This window comes from Mauremys mutica, chromosome 10 (genome assembly GCF_020497125.1).
Source record: "Mauremys mutica isolate MM-2020 ecotype Southern chromosome 10, ASM2049712v1, whole genome shotgun sequence".
NCBI lineage: Eukaryota > Metazoa > Chordata > Testudines > Geoemydidae > Mauremys > Mauremys mutica.
The window spans coordinates 57,736,336-57,749,777 of NC_059081.1; the positions used below are offsets into that span (position 1 = coordinate 57,736,336).

At 42.1% G+C, this 13,442-nt stretch overlaps 2 protein-coding genes across 7 annotated transcripts in view; both read right to left on the reverse strand.

Moving 5' to 3' along the window:
- The window catches only part of FLACC1 (flagellum associated containing coiled-coil domains 1), a 35,673-nt gene extending 28,737 nt beyond the window's left edge, over positions 1 to 6,936 (reverse strand). For 3 of the 4 annotated variants that reach the window (XM_045032474.1, XM_045032473.1, XR_006582657.1), the window contains exons 1-5: positions 6,795 to 6,936; positions 5,092 to 5,229; positions 4,346 to 4,420; positions 3,509 to 3,566; positions 564 to 697 (exon numbers count right to left, since the gene is read on the reverse strand). In XM_045032474.1, the coding sequence (XP_044888409.1) occupies positions 564 to 697; positions 3,509 to 3,566; positions 4,346 to 4,420; positions 5,092 to 5,195 (371 nt within the window). In that variant the 5' untranslated portion in view covers positions 5,196 to 5,229; positions 6,795 to 6,936. The remainder of the gene's footprint in view (positions 1 to 563; positions 698 to 3,508; positions 3,567 to 4,345; positions 4,421 to 5,091; positions 5,230 to 6,794) is intronic. The other variant, XM_045032475.1, reaches the window with a different exon arrangement.
- Positions 6,937 to 8,680: 1,744 nt separating this feature from the next.
- Positions 8,681 to 13,442, reverse strand: part of TRAK2 (trafficking kinesin protein 2) — a 72,826-nt gene continuing 68,064 nt past the window's right edge. For all 3 annotated transcript variants that reach the window (XM_045032634.1, XM_045032636.1, XM_045032635.1), the window contains one exon: positions 8,681 to 13,293. In XM_045032634.1, the coding sequence (XP_044888569.1) occupies positions 12,615 to 13,293 (679 nt within the window). In that variant the 3' untranslated portion in view covers positions 8,681 to 12,614. The remainder of the gene's footprint in view (positions 13,294 to 13,442) is intronic.

Below are 13,442 nucleotides of genomic sequence, written 5' to 3' on the forward strand. Positions count from 1 at the left end.
CTTTTGCTACAGAAATAAAACTCCCCTCATTAAAAAAAAATGCTATTTTGGTAGCATCCCTCACTTTGCTCCTTATCCCCCATTTGGGCCTTTGGAAGGCAGAGCACTATGGCTGAGACTCTACAACTGATTCTAAAATTGCAGCAGCACGATCAAATTCCAGTGCACACCTTGTGACAGCCCTGGGAGTGCCACGTGCAGAACAACAAACAGGACCCAACACTCTCACAAACCAGAAATCCAGAGAGAAGCTTGATTCTGCTCTCACTTCTATTAAGTCAATGGAATCGGTCCCGAGTTACTTAAATTAGAATCAGACTCTTCATCTCCCTCTTCACACACACACCAGGTGTTTACCTTGGGGCAGATTCTGATCTCACATCAGCTTTACATTGGTGTAACTCAGTTGGGCTAGACAAAGACCCCTTGTCTATGCAGCATGTGCTCATGAGGGTCATCTCCCCTCTTGCAAGCTTTCACAGGTTCCTCACACACTATTATTTTGTGGGGTGGGGGGTGGGACCAGAACCATTTTAACCATTTAACTGATTTTCTAAGATTACCTGGGAACAAAGTGGGGGGCCGGTTCTTCAGCAGTTTTTCTTTCAAAAAATTCCTCCCCTAGCGTGACGGAGAGATGTTCTTTACTTCGAGTCAAGGTATAACCAGGTGAGATTTCTATGAACTCCTCTGAAGCCTGGGGGCCAAAAGAGAAGATATTCAGCTCAGGAAATCGAGTGTCCGGAACCCTAAACTCATTAAAAGGATTTCTCTCTCTCACCTCTGAAACTGTCAGGAGTGTTTTCTAAAGTATTCCCTGTACCAGCAGAAGGGAAAAATGGGATTCCCCACCCAAGGACCCTTCCCCAAAATCAAGTAGGATCAGATCTGTGCCATTATATGGCTTTTGTGTTTTATGCTGGCCCATGGGTAAAGAGCAGCCCATACATTTCTGCAACAGAGCCTCCAGCTGCCTTCATAGCACCGTAGTAAGAGAAAACATCACATCCTGGGTCCAGCATTCGCCATGCACGGCATCTCTGCACCCAAGATCCAGGCAGCTACAATTTGCTTAATTTTCCTGCTGGCCTGGTGTCCCCAGCAGGGTCCCAGTGCAGAGGGCAGAACGTTAAGAATACTTTATCCAGATTAACTGCAGGGGGAAGTTGGGCAGAATTCTAATGAGCCAAGTTGAAGTTTGTTCAGGATTAGAGGGGCTGACACCCCAGCTTTTGCAAGTGCCAAGGGATCTTTAAGAACTACAGGCAGTGAAGGTCTTTATTTTCCCCTGAACATTGGCATAGCATGCCCTAACACCATGCCTGGTGGGGAAATACCTGCCAGATCACAAACATGAATGCAGGAAGTTATCCAAGATGAAATTCTTAGCAACGAGGCCAGAAGGACCCTTCATTCTGTCTGCTAAGGCCATGAATAGTTGGGTTAACAAACAAAATCATTTAGTCCTGTTTATGTAGAAAGCCAACGCTCTCTAACATCTATGGTGTACAGATGTTGCTCCTTTTTATTAGCATGTGGTTTTGGGTAACACACAGGTAAGTAAATTGTATGGTTATTATGAAAATCAGATACCACTTTAGAGAGAAATCTCAGATGAGGGTGCAAGTACACCTTATCCTTAAGAAAGATTGCATGAGGTGGTTTGGATGTCAGACCATGCAGTTCAACCACCCTCCTGGACACTGTGATAGCTACCAGGAAAGCCACCATTAGGAATAGGTGCAGCAAGAAGTATGTTGCTAGAGGCTCAAACAGTGGGTCAACAAAAATTAGGATCAAGTCCCTGGGTGGATAGGTTCCCTTATTTGAAGGGACAACTTTTCCAGGCCCTTCACAAACCTGATTCTCATATCATTAGGAAATACAGAATGGTTACTCATATAGGGATGGAAAATGGATCTTGCTGCCAGGTGGACCTTGATACTAGAAATCGCTAACTCCTGCTGCTTTAGGTGCAATAGATGGTCCGGGATATGCAGGATAGAAGACTATATTGGCAAGACCCCGGACTGATGAGCCCAGACAGAAAAACACCTCCATTTTGACAGGTAAGCAGTTCTGGTAGAGGGCTTTCTACTGTTTAACAAGACATGGCAAACTTGCTGCAAGCAAGACTCTTTTCTAGCATTTAGCCATGGAGCCTTCTGGCTGTTAAATGAAGGGCCCACAGGTTTGGGTAGAGCAGCTGTCCATGATCTTGGGAGATCAAGTCTGGGTTCAACAGAAATGAAATTGGAGCTGCCACTGACAGATAGCACTGGTTCTCCACTCTAGTGTATCGAGGCCATGCTGAGGCTATTCATATACCTGGGGTCTGGTCCCACTTATTCTTTAGCATCATTCTGTGTAGGAGTGGGACGGGGGGAAAAGTGTAATAGCGTTTGTCCAGGGTAGCATCTGTGATGGAAGCAGGACTGCAGCCTCGTAGGAAGCAAAACTGTCAGCACTTCATGTTCCAAATATGTCTATTTGTGGTGACTCTTAAATGATCTGGTTAGGTGGGCCACCAGCTTGTTCTGCACCCCTGGAGGGTAAGAGGCTTTGAGTTTGATTGAATTGGCCATGAAAAGTTCCATAGGTGAACTGCTTCCTGACAAAGCAGCGAAGAGCGAGCGCCCCCTGACTGTTACAGTAAAACGTCGCTGCACGTTGTCTGTGAAAACAAACAGGCTCTTGCCCTAGACGTGCGGTAGAGGAAGGCCTGGCAGGTGAGGTGGACCGTCCTTGGTCCTCTGGCTCTGATATGAAGAGAGATTCCTTGAGGGCCACAAACATTGAGCTCTGAGGGGGCCCAGATGAGCTGCCCACCCCAGAGCAGACAGGTCTGTCACCAGTCAGCAAAGGCTGAGGGCAGACAAAGGGAACAACTCCACAAACACTGAGTGGGCCTGTCCACCAATCTAACAAAGTTAGTACCCAGGAGGGCACCGAGTTCAGATCGTGGCAACTTAGTGAACAAACAGAGGCCAGCCAACTTTCAAGAGTCCGAATATGAGCCTCCCCTAAACATTTCAAGAAGCGCGAGTTTGGGTTTTTCCTGGGCATCTGCCTAAGGCAAGAGATTCATGGCTTGAAGCCCTATGACCACGGCATCCCTCAGTACCAAGTAATGGAAAAAAAACAAAAACCAAAAAACAACTGGGGCCAAAAACGAAAACTCACACTAAGTCTAGAAAGCGATCTGCAAATCATGTGTAACGAACACACCAAGAGTACTTTCACAGACCAGACAAAAAATTCCAACGATCCTCACAGGTACTAAGAAGGAACTGAGGGAGCCGAGGGGCAGCTGGGCCCTTTATATCGGTGCAAGTGGCACGAGGCAGTAGAGGGTGCTCGAGTTGCCCTGACGGGTAGCACTGAGGGAAAATTTTCCAACGACTGTGCGAGGGGCCCGGGCACACCAAGAGTGGAAGGCACATGTACAATCACTTGAAGAAATTCTTGTTAGCATTTTATGGCAAATGATCCCACCTGTTCTACTCACATCAGGTGGTTCTCTGCTTCGTAGTCGATATCCATATTTTCTGTGGGGCAACATCCCTCTGCAAATGAAAAGCAGCTCCTCAGAAAGTTGCAGACAAGTAGAGTTGCTCAATGACAAAAACTGCTCCACTTCAAACATCAGAGCCAGGCACACTCAGTTAAGCCCAGTTTTCTGGGCTGCCAGGGTGGTGAGAACAAAAGTGCCCCTTTTCGTAGTGATGCGTGAGTACAGCAATACTGAGTTTGCCAACCAGATTCCCTGAGAGCTGCTTGTGATCTATGTTATTACTTATCTGAGGGACTCAGATTTTGTCACATACCGTATATGTATGTACAATAACACCAGCCACATTCACAGAGGTTTTGGTGCTCTATACTAGGCAGTTACCACCACTCAGCTAGGGTTGCCACCCATCAAGTTTTCACCCAGACAGTCTGGTTTTCAGTGTATGCGTCCGGTAGGGTTGCTACCTGTCCGGTTTTCACCAGGACAGTCCATGTTTCAGCTTGTGTGTCCAGGTGCCATTTGACAAACCCTGAAATCCATTTTTTAAAAAAAATCTGTGACAAGCCTAAGTGGAAGGAAGGAGGCAGCGCAGCAAGAGTGGTTTCTGTAACGTGCATTCACTGGTGAGACTCCACATCACTGAGGCTTTAGTGCTTCATGTGTAAATTACCTTAACATCAGTACTATTGGGCTGCTAGTCATGTGAAGTCTTGGAACTGCTAATAAGAGTTCTCTGTTTTCTGCCACTCGTTAGCACACTGGAAAGCCATTTTATGTCACACACCACTCTTGAGCCCTCCACTCTTCTTCTCGAAAAAGACAAATACTTACTTGGATGTGCTGGGAGGTTTTAGAGCAAACAGGAAACTATTTTGGTTTTTCAAGATCATGCCTAGTGAGGAGGACCTGATTTAAAAATATAAACAGGATTCAGACATATTTATGGAACAGACACAACCCAGGTTTACATAATCATGGCCTTCTGAGAGCAGCCAAGCATTATACTTCCCGGAGTCCTTTAGCCAGCTTCTTTCATAGTGGGCATAGACTGTATCCTCGCAACACCCCAGGCACAATCACAATGCCTTCACAATAAGATTGCATTGGGTGTAATTTTGGACAGACTTTGGCCCTGAATCTATACTCGGATGTTACAGCAACTCTCCAGCTATTTGGTTTGGGTTATGGCCTCTTGGAATTCTGCTAAGATAAGCTGTAGTGTATCTAAACAGTAGCCTCTCAGTGGTGCCCTCCCGTAGTCCCATCTCTTCCCTCTGGGCTTGAGGGAAGCATGACAGAAATGACATACACAGCACCTGACACCAGCACTAAACTCATTACAATATAACTTGTGTAAAATACATTTGGAAAGGCGTACATAAAAGTGTAATACATTACTTGTACAAAAATCAGTATGCACACGAGTTACCTGTAAACTTTAAACACATTTCTCTGTAGGTATATATAACTTACCCCCCCAACTATTAATGAGGCCCGAATAAAAGATAAACACAAGAAACTGGTGTTAAGCATTAGAAAGAATGGAATTCCCTCTTCCTCCAATGGCTTCTGCTTACCTGGCTTTCTGATTCGGTAAGCCTGGCATGGTCTTTATTAGCCTTTTACCCCTCACATTCCAAGGGTCCCAACAGGCACAGTATAAAAACGGGGAATGAGACATGTTTGCATAGCAGGATCCCTGGCTGAGCAAAAGGCTGGAGATGAAATAAAGATATGACGATTCAGAAGCATTTACTGGTCTTGGAATTTTTTTGTAAGTCAGATAAAATATCACCTTCTTCTTATGGGAGACCAAGACAGCCACAGTATACACAGCAAATTCAGCCCTTGGATGCATACATGCAACTCCCATTGAGTTCTGTAAAAGTTACACACGTATATCTGAGCACAGAATTCACTCTTACACATTAAGGATTTCCAAGTCTGATCTTTATCTTATACTCATATGCAAGCACAGGATCTTTCCATCTTATTTACACCGACTACCTAACTCATACAGTGATCCACCCAGACACACAGTGGACAGGGGAGGGATTTTGGAGATTTCACAAACAGCTGGCTACTTTCAAATGGTCATGGAGATTCACTACTTTCATTTACAAGTAGGGCTGGGACATATCCATCCTTTGGCGATCCAAAGAAAGATCAATGCAATTTTGGCCTGCAGAGAGAGCTATAACATCACTGAGAAGGCAGGCAATCATCCTACTGTATATGCCTATGGTGCAACAACACCAGGATAACTGATCACTAGTGTAACCATAGGTACAAGGCTCTGGCTTGTCATGGTACCCAACCTAGTCTGACAGTTCCTAGTAGCATGCCAGGTGCATCATGAGTGAGGCTCTAAAGACCCTAACAACTGATGGGTTCCATTTTGCACTCTCCATTTGCCTTCAACTCTGTGCTCTTCCCAGGCCCTTGGCATCCTATCCCTGTGATCCACTCTTCAAAACTGCCATGCAATTTTCTCTTCCTGGCCACCTACCGTGCTCCACAGAACATGGGAAAAAACAGTAACAAATTTACCAGATTACCCTCTGCTGACACCATCACTACTCAGCCGTGGAATCATCAGACTAGAAAGAATTCAGAGGCACTTTAGAGAAGAACAATTATCGGGGAATACAGGAAAGATTAAAATAGCCTAGATTGAGCTAGGAGAGGACTAAGGGAAAGGTGGGGGTTGGATCATGGTAATAGCCTACACGTATTGGAAGGGTGTAACCAGCAAGGGATTATTGTGTGTGCTAACAAGGGAGGTAGAACTAAGAGTAATGAGATCACATTTAGAAATGGAAAAAATTAGGCCAACTATTCAGGCAAAACTTCCTGTTTCCAAGGTGTATAAAGCTGAGATTGTCCCCCCCGCACACCCTAATCTGCTGAAAAACGCTTAGAAACCCCATAGCTGAACAGAGCCCACAACAAATATAAATCAATTAGATCTCTTGGGTCCACAGTTCCAGCTGAAGCCAATGGGAGCTTCGGGTACTGGCACCTCTACAAATCAGGCCCGCTCTACTTGTAAAAAAGAAAGACAAGTTGAAATCTATTTGGGGCCTCCAGGGGGCCCAGCCCTCAAGAAGTTTGTCTGAATGCTCTGTTGGATTTAACAGCTTTTTAAAAACATTTCTGGGTCTTAACAGCAGTTTCAAGTTCTTTAGTTTCTAAAACACAAAACCCAAGAGCTCTGGACTGTGTCCCCTTTGCAGTTCTGAATCGCAAACAAAACAAGGGGGGGGAAAACAACCCTTACATTTTGTGTTACTCTCATACAGCAGCTGGCTTTATCCTTTGGGTCCAGACGTTTCCAGAGACTGGAACCCCTGGAAGTTTATCAAACAAAGCAGCCCTGGTAGGTTCTGTTTCTTATCAAGATCTTTGCTTCTCCCTAGACAAGGTTAGTTTCCCTTGTCACCATGGAAACAGGAGAGTGCCACTTCATTGGCTACTAATATTCATTCCATCTTAAAGAGAAAGTGCACAAAACTCGTTTGCCCAGAGAGTTTGTCTGAAATGATTTAAGGGTGTACAAGAAACTTGTGTGAGAGAAATAGGTGTACAGAGTGTAAGAAGCCCATTATTCCCAAGGAGGAAATAATGTTTTAAGGTAAATGTAATTTACATGAGAAGTTCTGGATTGACAACCCAGAGACTCTCATCCTCTGTTTAGCAAATGAACCAGCAAAGAGCAGGCATCAGCTGTGCAAGCCTCCCCTGGTTGGCATCCCAACACTTCCTTACCCTGAGCAGACAGGAACACCACAATAGAGGAGGTTACTCACCTTGTTAAAAGTTTCAGTCCTTGGCCTCTTTGTGAGGCTGGCAAAAGGGTGAAAAAATTGTTTGTGGTAGTGTATCTTTGTAATGTGACCTCATCTCCTCTAGGGACCAGACAGTAACCACCAACTCATTTTTATTGATCAGTAAACAGCCTTCGGATGTAATGTTTTACATATATGGACAGCAATCCCAGATTTCTCCCTCCCCATATCTGTGATATATTTGCAATGTTTAGACATATAGGGTTACATTGCTTCAGTATCTTGGGACTGACACTACTGTGGTCCTGATCTTGAAAACAGGCAAAGTAACTTTTCACCAGTGAGTAAACACCTGGAACATCCCAGGAACACTCCTGTCAGTATAACTTCCGTGCATGCTGTATTTGCAGGACTGGAGGCTCAGCAAGGAAATCACAGCATGTCAGGTGGAATGCTGACTAGGTACACAAGTAGTTTGCTTTCATCTGACAATGCGCATGTTCTGATGATTGGCTGGTGGATTAATTAGGAAGACAGGTACTCAACTGAAGGACAAAGAGGGCCCAACTCAGGAAGCTTTAGAGGGACAGGTGTGCAGAGATGGCTTTAGGCTGACAAAGAAATGGGTTTCTTTTCCCAAGGGTGAAAGGGTAAGATTTAAGGAAGGGAGAATTATTCATCATTAATTCAATTTGTTTCAGTTTCTCCTCCCATCCTATGACAGGTGTTCGGGACACTTAGCATTATGATGGCAATGACCAGAAAGGAGGTAAAAGAACTGCATGATCATTCCCCTAATTATAAAAGGCTCATTCAGTCCTCCCTTCCTTCCCTACAAGCATGAGAGTAACAAGAAGATAGGTCAGTGGTAGTAACATGGGGGAAGGATTCTTGTTTCCAAACAGGAGACAATAAAAAACTGGAGGCAAGGACTGAAGGATGCTGGTTGATTTTCCATAAATATATGGGAGGTAGTGCCATTCTCTCTCTCTTGGCTTCCTGCTAGAAGTCATCCTAATGCTAAGAGTCCTTAATAGCCATTGTGGGATGAAAGAAAAAGTATGCACAAGCATTAATTATTGCATGCAATCTGACAAGGAGACATTCACATCTGGATATTCTTTTTTTAAGGAAGATTTGAAATTCTTCATTCTCAATAAAAAGGTTTTTCAAACAGCAAAGAAGATATACAATAAACATTGTTATCTAGATTTAACCACCACTAAATATAGATCTACTGTATTTTAGCAACATTTCATTTTTTTAAATGCCAAATCTCCTTTTATAAGAGTACCCACCACCACATTACTCATGTTTTTATATCTATCTAAAAATAAAAATAAATACATGCATGGAACAAACCACAGTGCAACCAGTGTAATGTAAAAGGCATGTTTGTACATGTTTATTATCAAATTTACATTCTGCTATGAAAAATTAAGTGCCAAAAGCAGATGAACAAAAAAGGTTCCCAGTTTCTCAAAAAATGTTGTGCAACTATCCTATGCAGTGGCTAAATGGGTCTCAAACCCAAATCTTTGCTCTTTTCTATGCTGTTTGCTCTGATTAAGTAGATTTTCTTCTGCGTAAGTTAAAATATATTCCATCTCACTGCCCATGTATGCTTTAGTGCACAGGTTTGTATACGTTTCACATCAAAGAAGTTCAGATAGTGAAACTACAGCCCTGTGGTTCTAATGGCAGAAAATGAAATGTGTACTTTGCTTACTTGCCAAAAATATGCTCAAAACCTGAATAAGACAGACACTGAGGTTGGCAGACTGACATCGCAGGAAGCTCTCTCTGTTTCTGGGTCTTTCCTAAAAGGGACGGCTAAATTCCTTTCTGTCTTCTCTGGTGTTTGTTCCATGCTGCAGGTCTGTGGACACAGGACCTGTTTCAACTGCAGTTATTTGTTACTGTTGCCACTAGCTCCACCTAGCTGTCTAAGCAACCTTGAATTATATCAAGATATCCTTTGTAGAATCTTAAATAGATCATTCATGTAAATGCTTATCTCTACTGGGAGGCAGAAAATGCTAATCAATTCTTCCAACTCCACAGGAACTAAATATGCTACCAACATCATCATAAAGGCCTATGACAAAACGTTGTCTTCTAGGTTTGGCACAAACCACTGCTACATCCTTCAGGTCTAATTTTCCTTGACCGTGGAATTTAGGCACAAGTATACAAAATACACCTGGTGTATCCAGCGATATAAATGCAAGATAAAAAAAATCTTCAGCTTCAACTGAATGGATAAATATACAGCCACAATAGTGCACAAGTTCTGCTTTTATCACCTTTCTGCTTTGGACAGGTAGTTGGTGAGACACTGCTCTACGGAAACTTTATTACACATTAGGCTGGGACAACTTGGTATCATTCAAATCAAAACACGTTTTAAAAAGGCTTCATTCCATATTTACATGCATTTAATTATTGTGCTTTTAAATGAACTTAAACAGCAATCTGGTCTGAAAAGAAGTCTGACTCAGTTGTTTTGATTCTTCTGCTGTTAATACACAGCTATAGCAATCATAACAAAGCTAGTTAATATACATGTACATATATATAAATTCTAAATTATTTAATACATGTAAAAGTCTAGCTGTAGTTTACAAGTATTTCTATAATAAATGTACCTAAATTGAACATTAATTTGACACAAATGCTGTTCTCTGTATACACCAGACTGTCTAATTTTCTATTGCTTTGTCACCTGATATTTCCCTGGGAACTGCAAAATACGCAGATGATATACCAAATGCTCACTTCACTGGAGAACAAATACTCACTTTGTCAATTGAGGTAAGACCCTGTGCATGGTTAGGAAAGTACAACCCAAATGCTTTAAAATAAAAATTAGGAACATTTTTTGTTGTTAAAACAGAATTAACCCATATGCATTATTTTAAATTAACAGATTAATCTTTTACAACTATGTGAGCTATCTAAGCAAACTCCCAAAGGCCAACCAATGGAGCTTTGTGAAACCCTGTGAAGCAGTTAGCACTTGGAGTGGTTACTACTTTTCTTTTTTAGAAACAAGCTTTACTATCAAAAAGCATCATTAAGACACCTAAAGGAGTGTAATAGTAGAAAGTGTCATGTTATAAATGACAGAGAAAATATGATCGCTTTATAAATGGATTTTGAATCTGTTCCATTTAAAGTTTTTACAATGCCTGCAGTGCTGCAGCGTCTAGAACCCAAACGAGACTGGTTGTAACTCTTGCCAGTTATAACCAGTCATATGACTGCTTCACTCCAGGGGACCCGACGAGGATGTCACCTAGAGCCCCAACTACACAGGTCTTACAACCGAGTTTGGACATCCTAGTTAAGGGTGGCTGTTAAAACATGGTTGTGGCCAAATCTGACCCTATCACTGTGTGACTGGTCAGAATGAATGGGCCCACAGAGTATTAAAATGTCTATAGAAATTGTTCCAGCGCAGGTAAAGACCATTCAGCTAAAACATATATCGTTTTGAACTCTGGGTTGATTTTCCATCATGATTTGATCCCTTACACTACTCATGCTGGCCTGGTCTCAGTAGGTCTACCACAACTATATTTAACAGCTAGGGTAAAGTATAATTGTTAATTCACTTGTAAAGAAATGGAGACTTAAAATCATAATAATGAAAGTTCCTTGTAACTAAAATTAGGTTACAAATAAACTATTCTATTTCACAGAGATTAAGGACTTGTTCGCAATAGAATCACCTGCAGAGATCTAGCACTGATCAGTTTGGACAGATTTTTTTTCCTTGTAGCTACTTTATAAACCATGATATAGATTATTCAAAGGAACAACTTTTTATGCTTATAGCTAAAATGCTTCTGAATCCACTGGTGATAGGCTCAAAGCATCCTGCTATTTAGCACCCAAAGACACCAATATTTTTTTTTCAAGTGACTTGACTTCGGTCCATTGAGTTTTCCAATGCAGTGACTCTGCCTCTTAAGATCTTTATTACTTTCACTCAGAACAGTAAGGCTTTGACCTGCTCTCCTTCAACAAAGGAGAGGCAGATTATCTTCTGACAATGACAAAACTCATTTCTATTTGATACAGTGGCCACAAAAAACACTCACTGCTGTCTTAATTGTGCTTCAGTGCCAGAGTCTTGAATGTTAGGTTATGTACTGACCACAGTTCCAGGACAACTTTCAAGGACTGTTTCCTCAGTGAAATCTGTGTAACAGAATCCTGCCTAGAATCAGAAAGTATCTTAAATACCAAAGCCATTACTTTTATATTCTGTTAAAAAGCTCCCTCAAATGTAGAGACTATCTAGCAGCCAAGAGCAGAGTCAGTCACAAAACTTCTAACATTCTGTTGTCTTCTGTTAAGAATATGCTCCCCGTTTAGATCAAATAAAAACAAACCTAGAATCAAGCATTTATGTTTTACTCCCTTTTATAACATTAAAATGTGCCTGAGATTTTGTGCGTGTGCAAGCAAACCTCCTTTTATTAAAAATAGATGCATAGCATGCTTTGGAAAGGTTTCTTAGCTCAAAATAAACAATTTTTCCTAGAATATAAAATAATCTTCTGCTTAACTCCTACTGATTGCACTTTCCTCAGTGTGCTTTCAACAGCCTTCAGAAAGTTCAGAGAGAAATGTCATTCTGTTAATACTCCACTAGCACCATTGCACTCATCCAAAATAAAAATCCTCCCCCAACTCCTATTTGTACATGCAATGAGAAGTATAAAACTTAACATACAAAATATTTTGTAAAAGAAGAGGTTCAGTTTAATTTCTAAATTGGAAATGCAAAAAAAAAAAAGGAATCCAAGTTTTCCTGTGCTTGTTCTTCACTACAGAGATGGATTTGGACCGATTATTCGGGTGCAGTAAAGAACAGATTCCTTGTTCCTTTTACTAGTACCTTCAGTTGTACAATGTGACCGCTAACATTTGGCAAAATAATATGATCATGGTGGAAATGGGGAGACAGACCGTTCTACAAGACATTTATTGTCCTAGACACATACATTTGAAAGCAGAAGATAACTGATAAGCATTTGTTATGGTCTTTTATTCAAGCCAGGAAGTCAGATGTCTAAAGGGTCTCAAGATTTAGCTTTGGTTTCTTCTTTCCTGTGATCTCTTCCCAACTCCTCCTTCTTCCTTCCTCAACTCCCTGCAAACTCTTTCTCTCACCCCATCTCCCTTTCTTTTTCCACTTTAACATGCACATTCCTTCTGCAACTCTCCATTCCACACCTGTATCAGATGTTCAGCCGTAATGTATTATTTGTTCTGCTAGAAGTCTGTTACTTGGAAACCACTTAGTCTTCCTTTAAGATACCCATTTTTGATGAGGATGTACAAAATGGAGCTCCAAGTGCCCCAATCATGCCTGGAAGACTCTGATTTCTTCTCAGTCCACCCATCAGGTTTCTACCTGCACTTAAAAACACAGCTGAATCCTGCCGCTGCAGGCCAATTTCTGGCCCTTGATTTTTTCCATGGTCCCCTGTCTCAGGGGGTTTGACTGCTCTGGCAATACCTAACCTCTTCAGCCTGTCCACCAGGTTCATCTTCAATTGGTCTAGGCTAGGAGGGTTATGGGATGGTTTCAGGCCACACCTCTCCTGCAAGAATGTTTCAGCTGGTCGTGATGCCAGAAAGTTTTCAGAGAGATGCGCTCGAGTCTCAAAAGGTGGAGGGGAAGAACAAGGTGAGTGTGAGGGAGAATTTGGGGGAGTGGAGGGAATGGGAAGGGTTCGTAGGGTCTGTAGTACAGGCAGCTTTTCTGGCATGGGGCTATCACAAACTTTGGCAGAGATGCCTTGTTCATGCAAGAGTTTAGCCAGACTGGTGGTGGTGCTCAAGGTAGTGGAAGAGTCTCTTCTGTCGGTGAGGAATTCTCCAATACTAAACCTACAGGACATGGCTGGAGAGCTCACCGTTGTATTGCCAGTACTGTTGCCACTACTTCCAAATGATAATGGAGTATACATGGAGCTGAAAAAAATAAACACACACACACAGAGGATATCATTATTACTGCACCTTGCTCTCTCTCTCTGGAAACTTTCATATAACACAGGGCAAGATAATAACAATCATTTTTAAAATAAGGCTTGTGCTCAAATTAAAAAAAGGAGATTAAC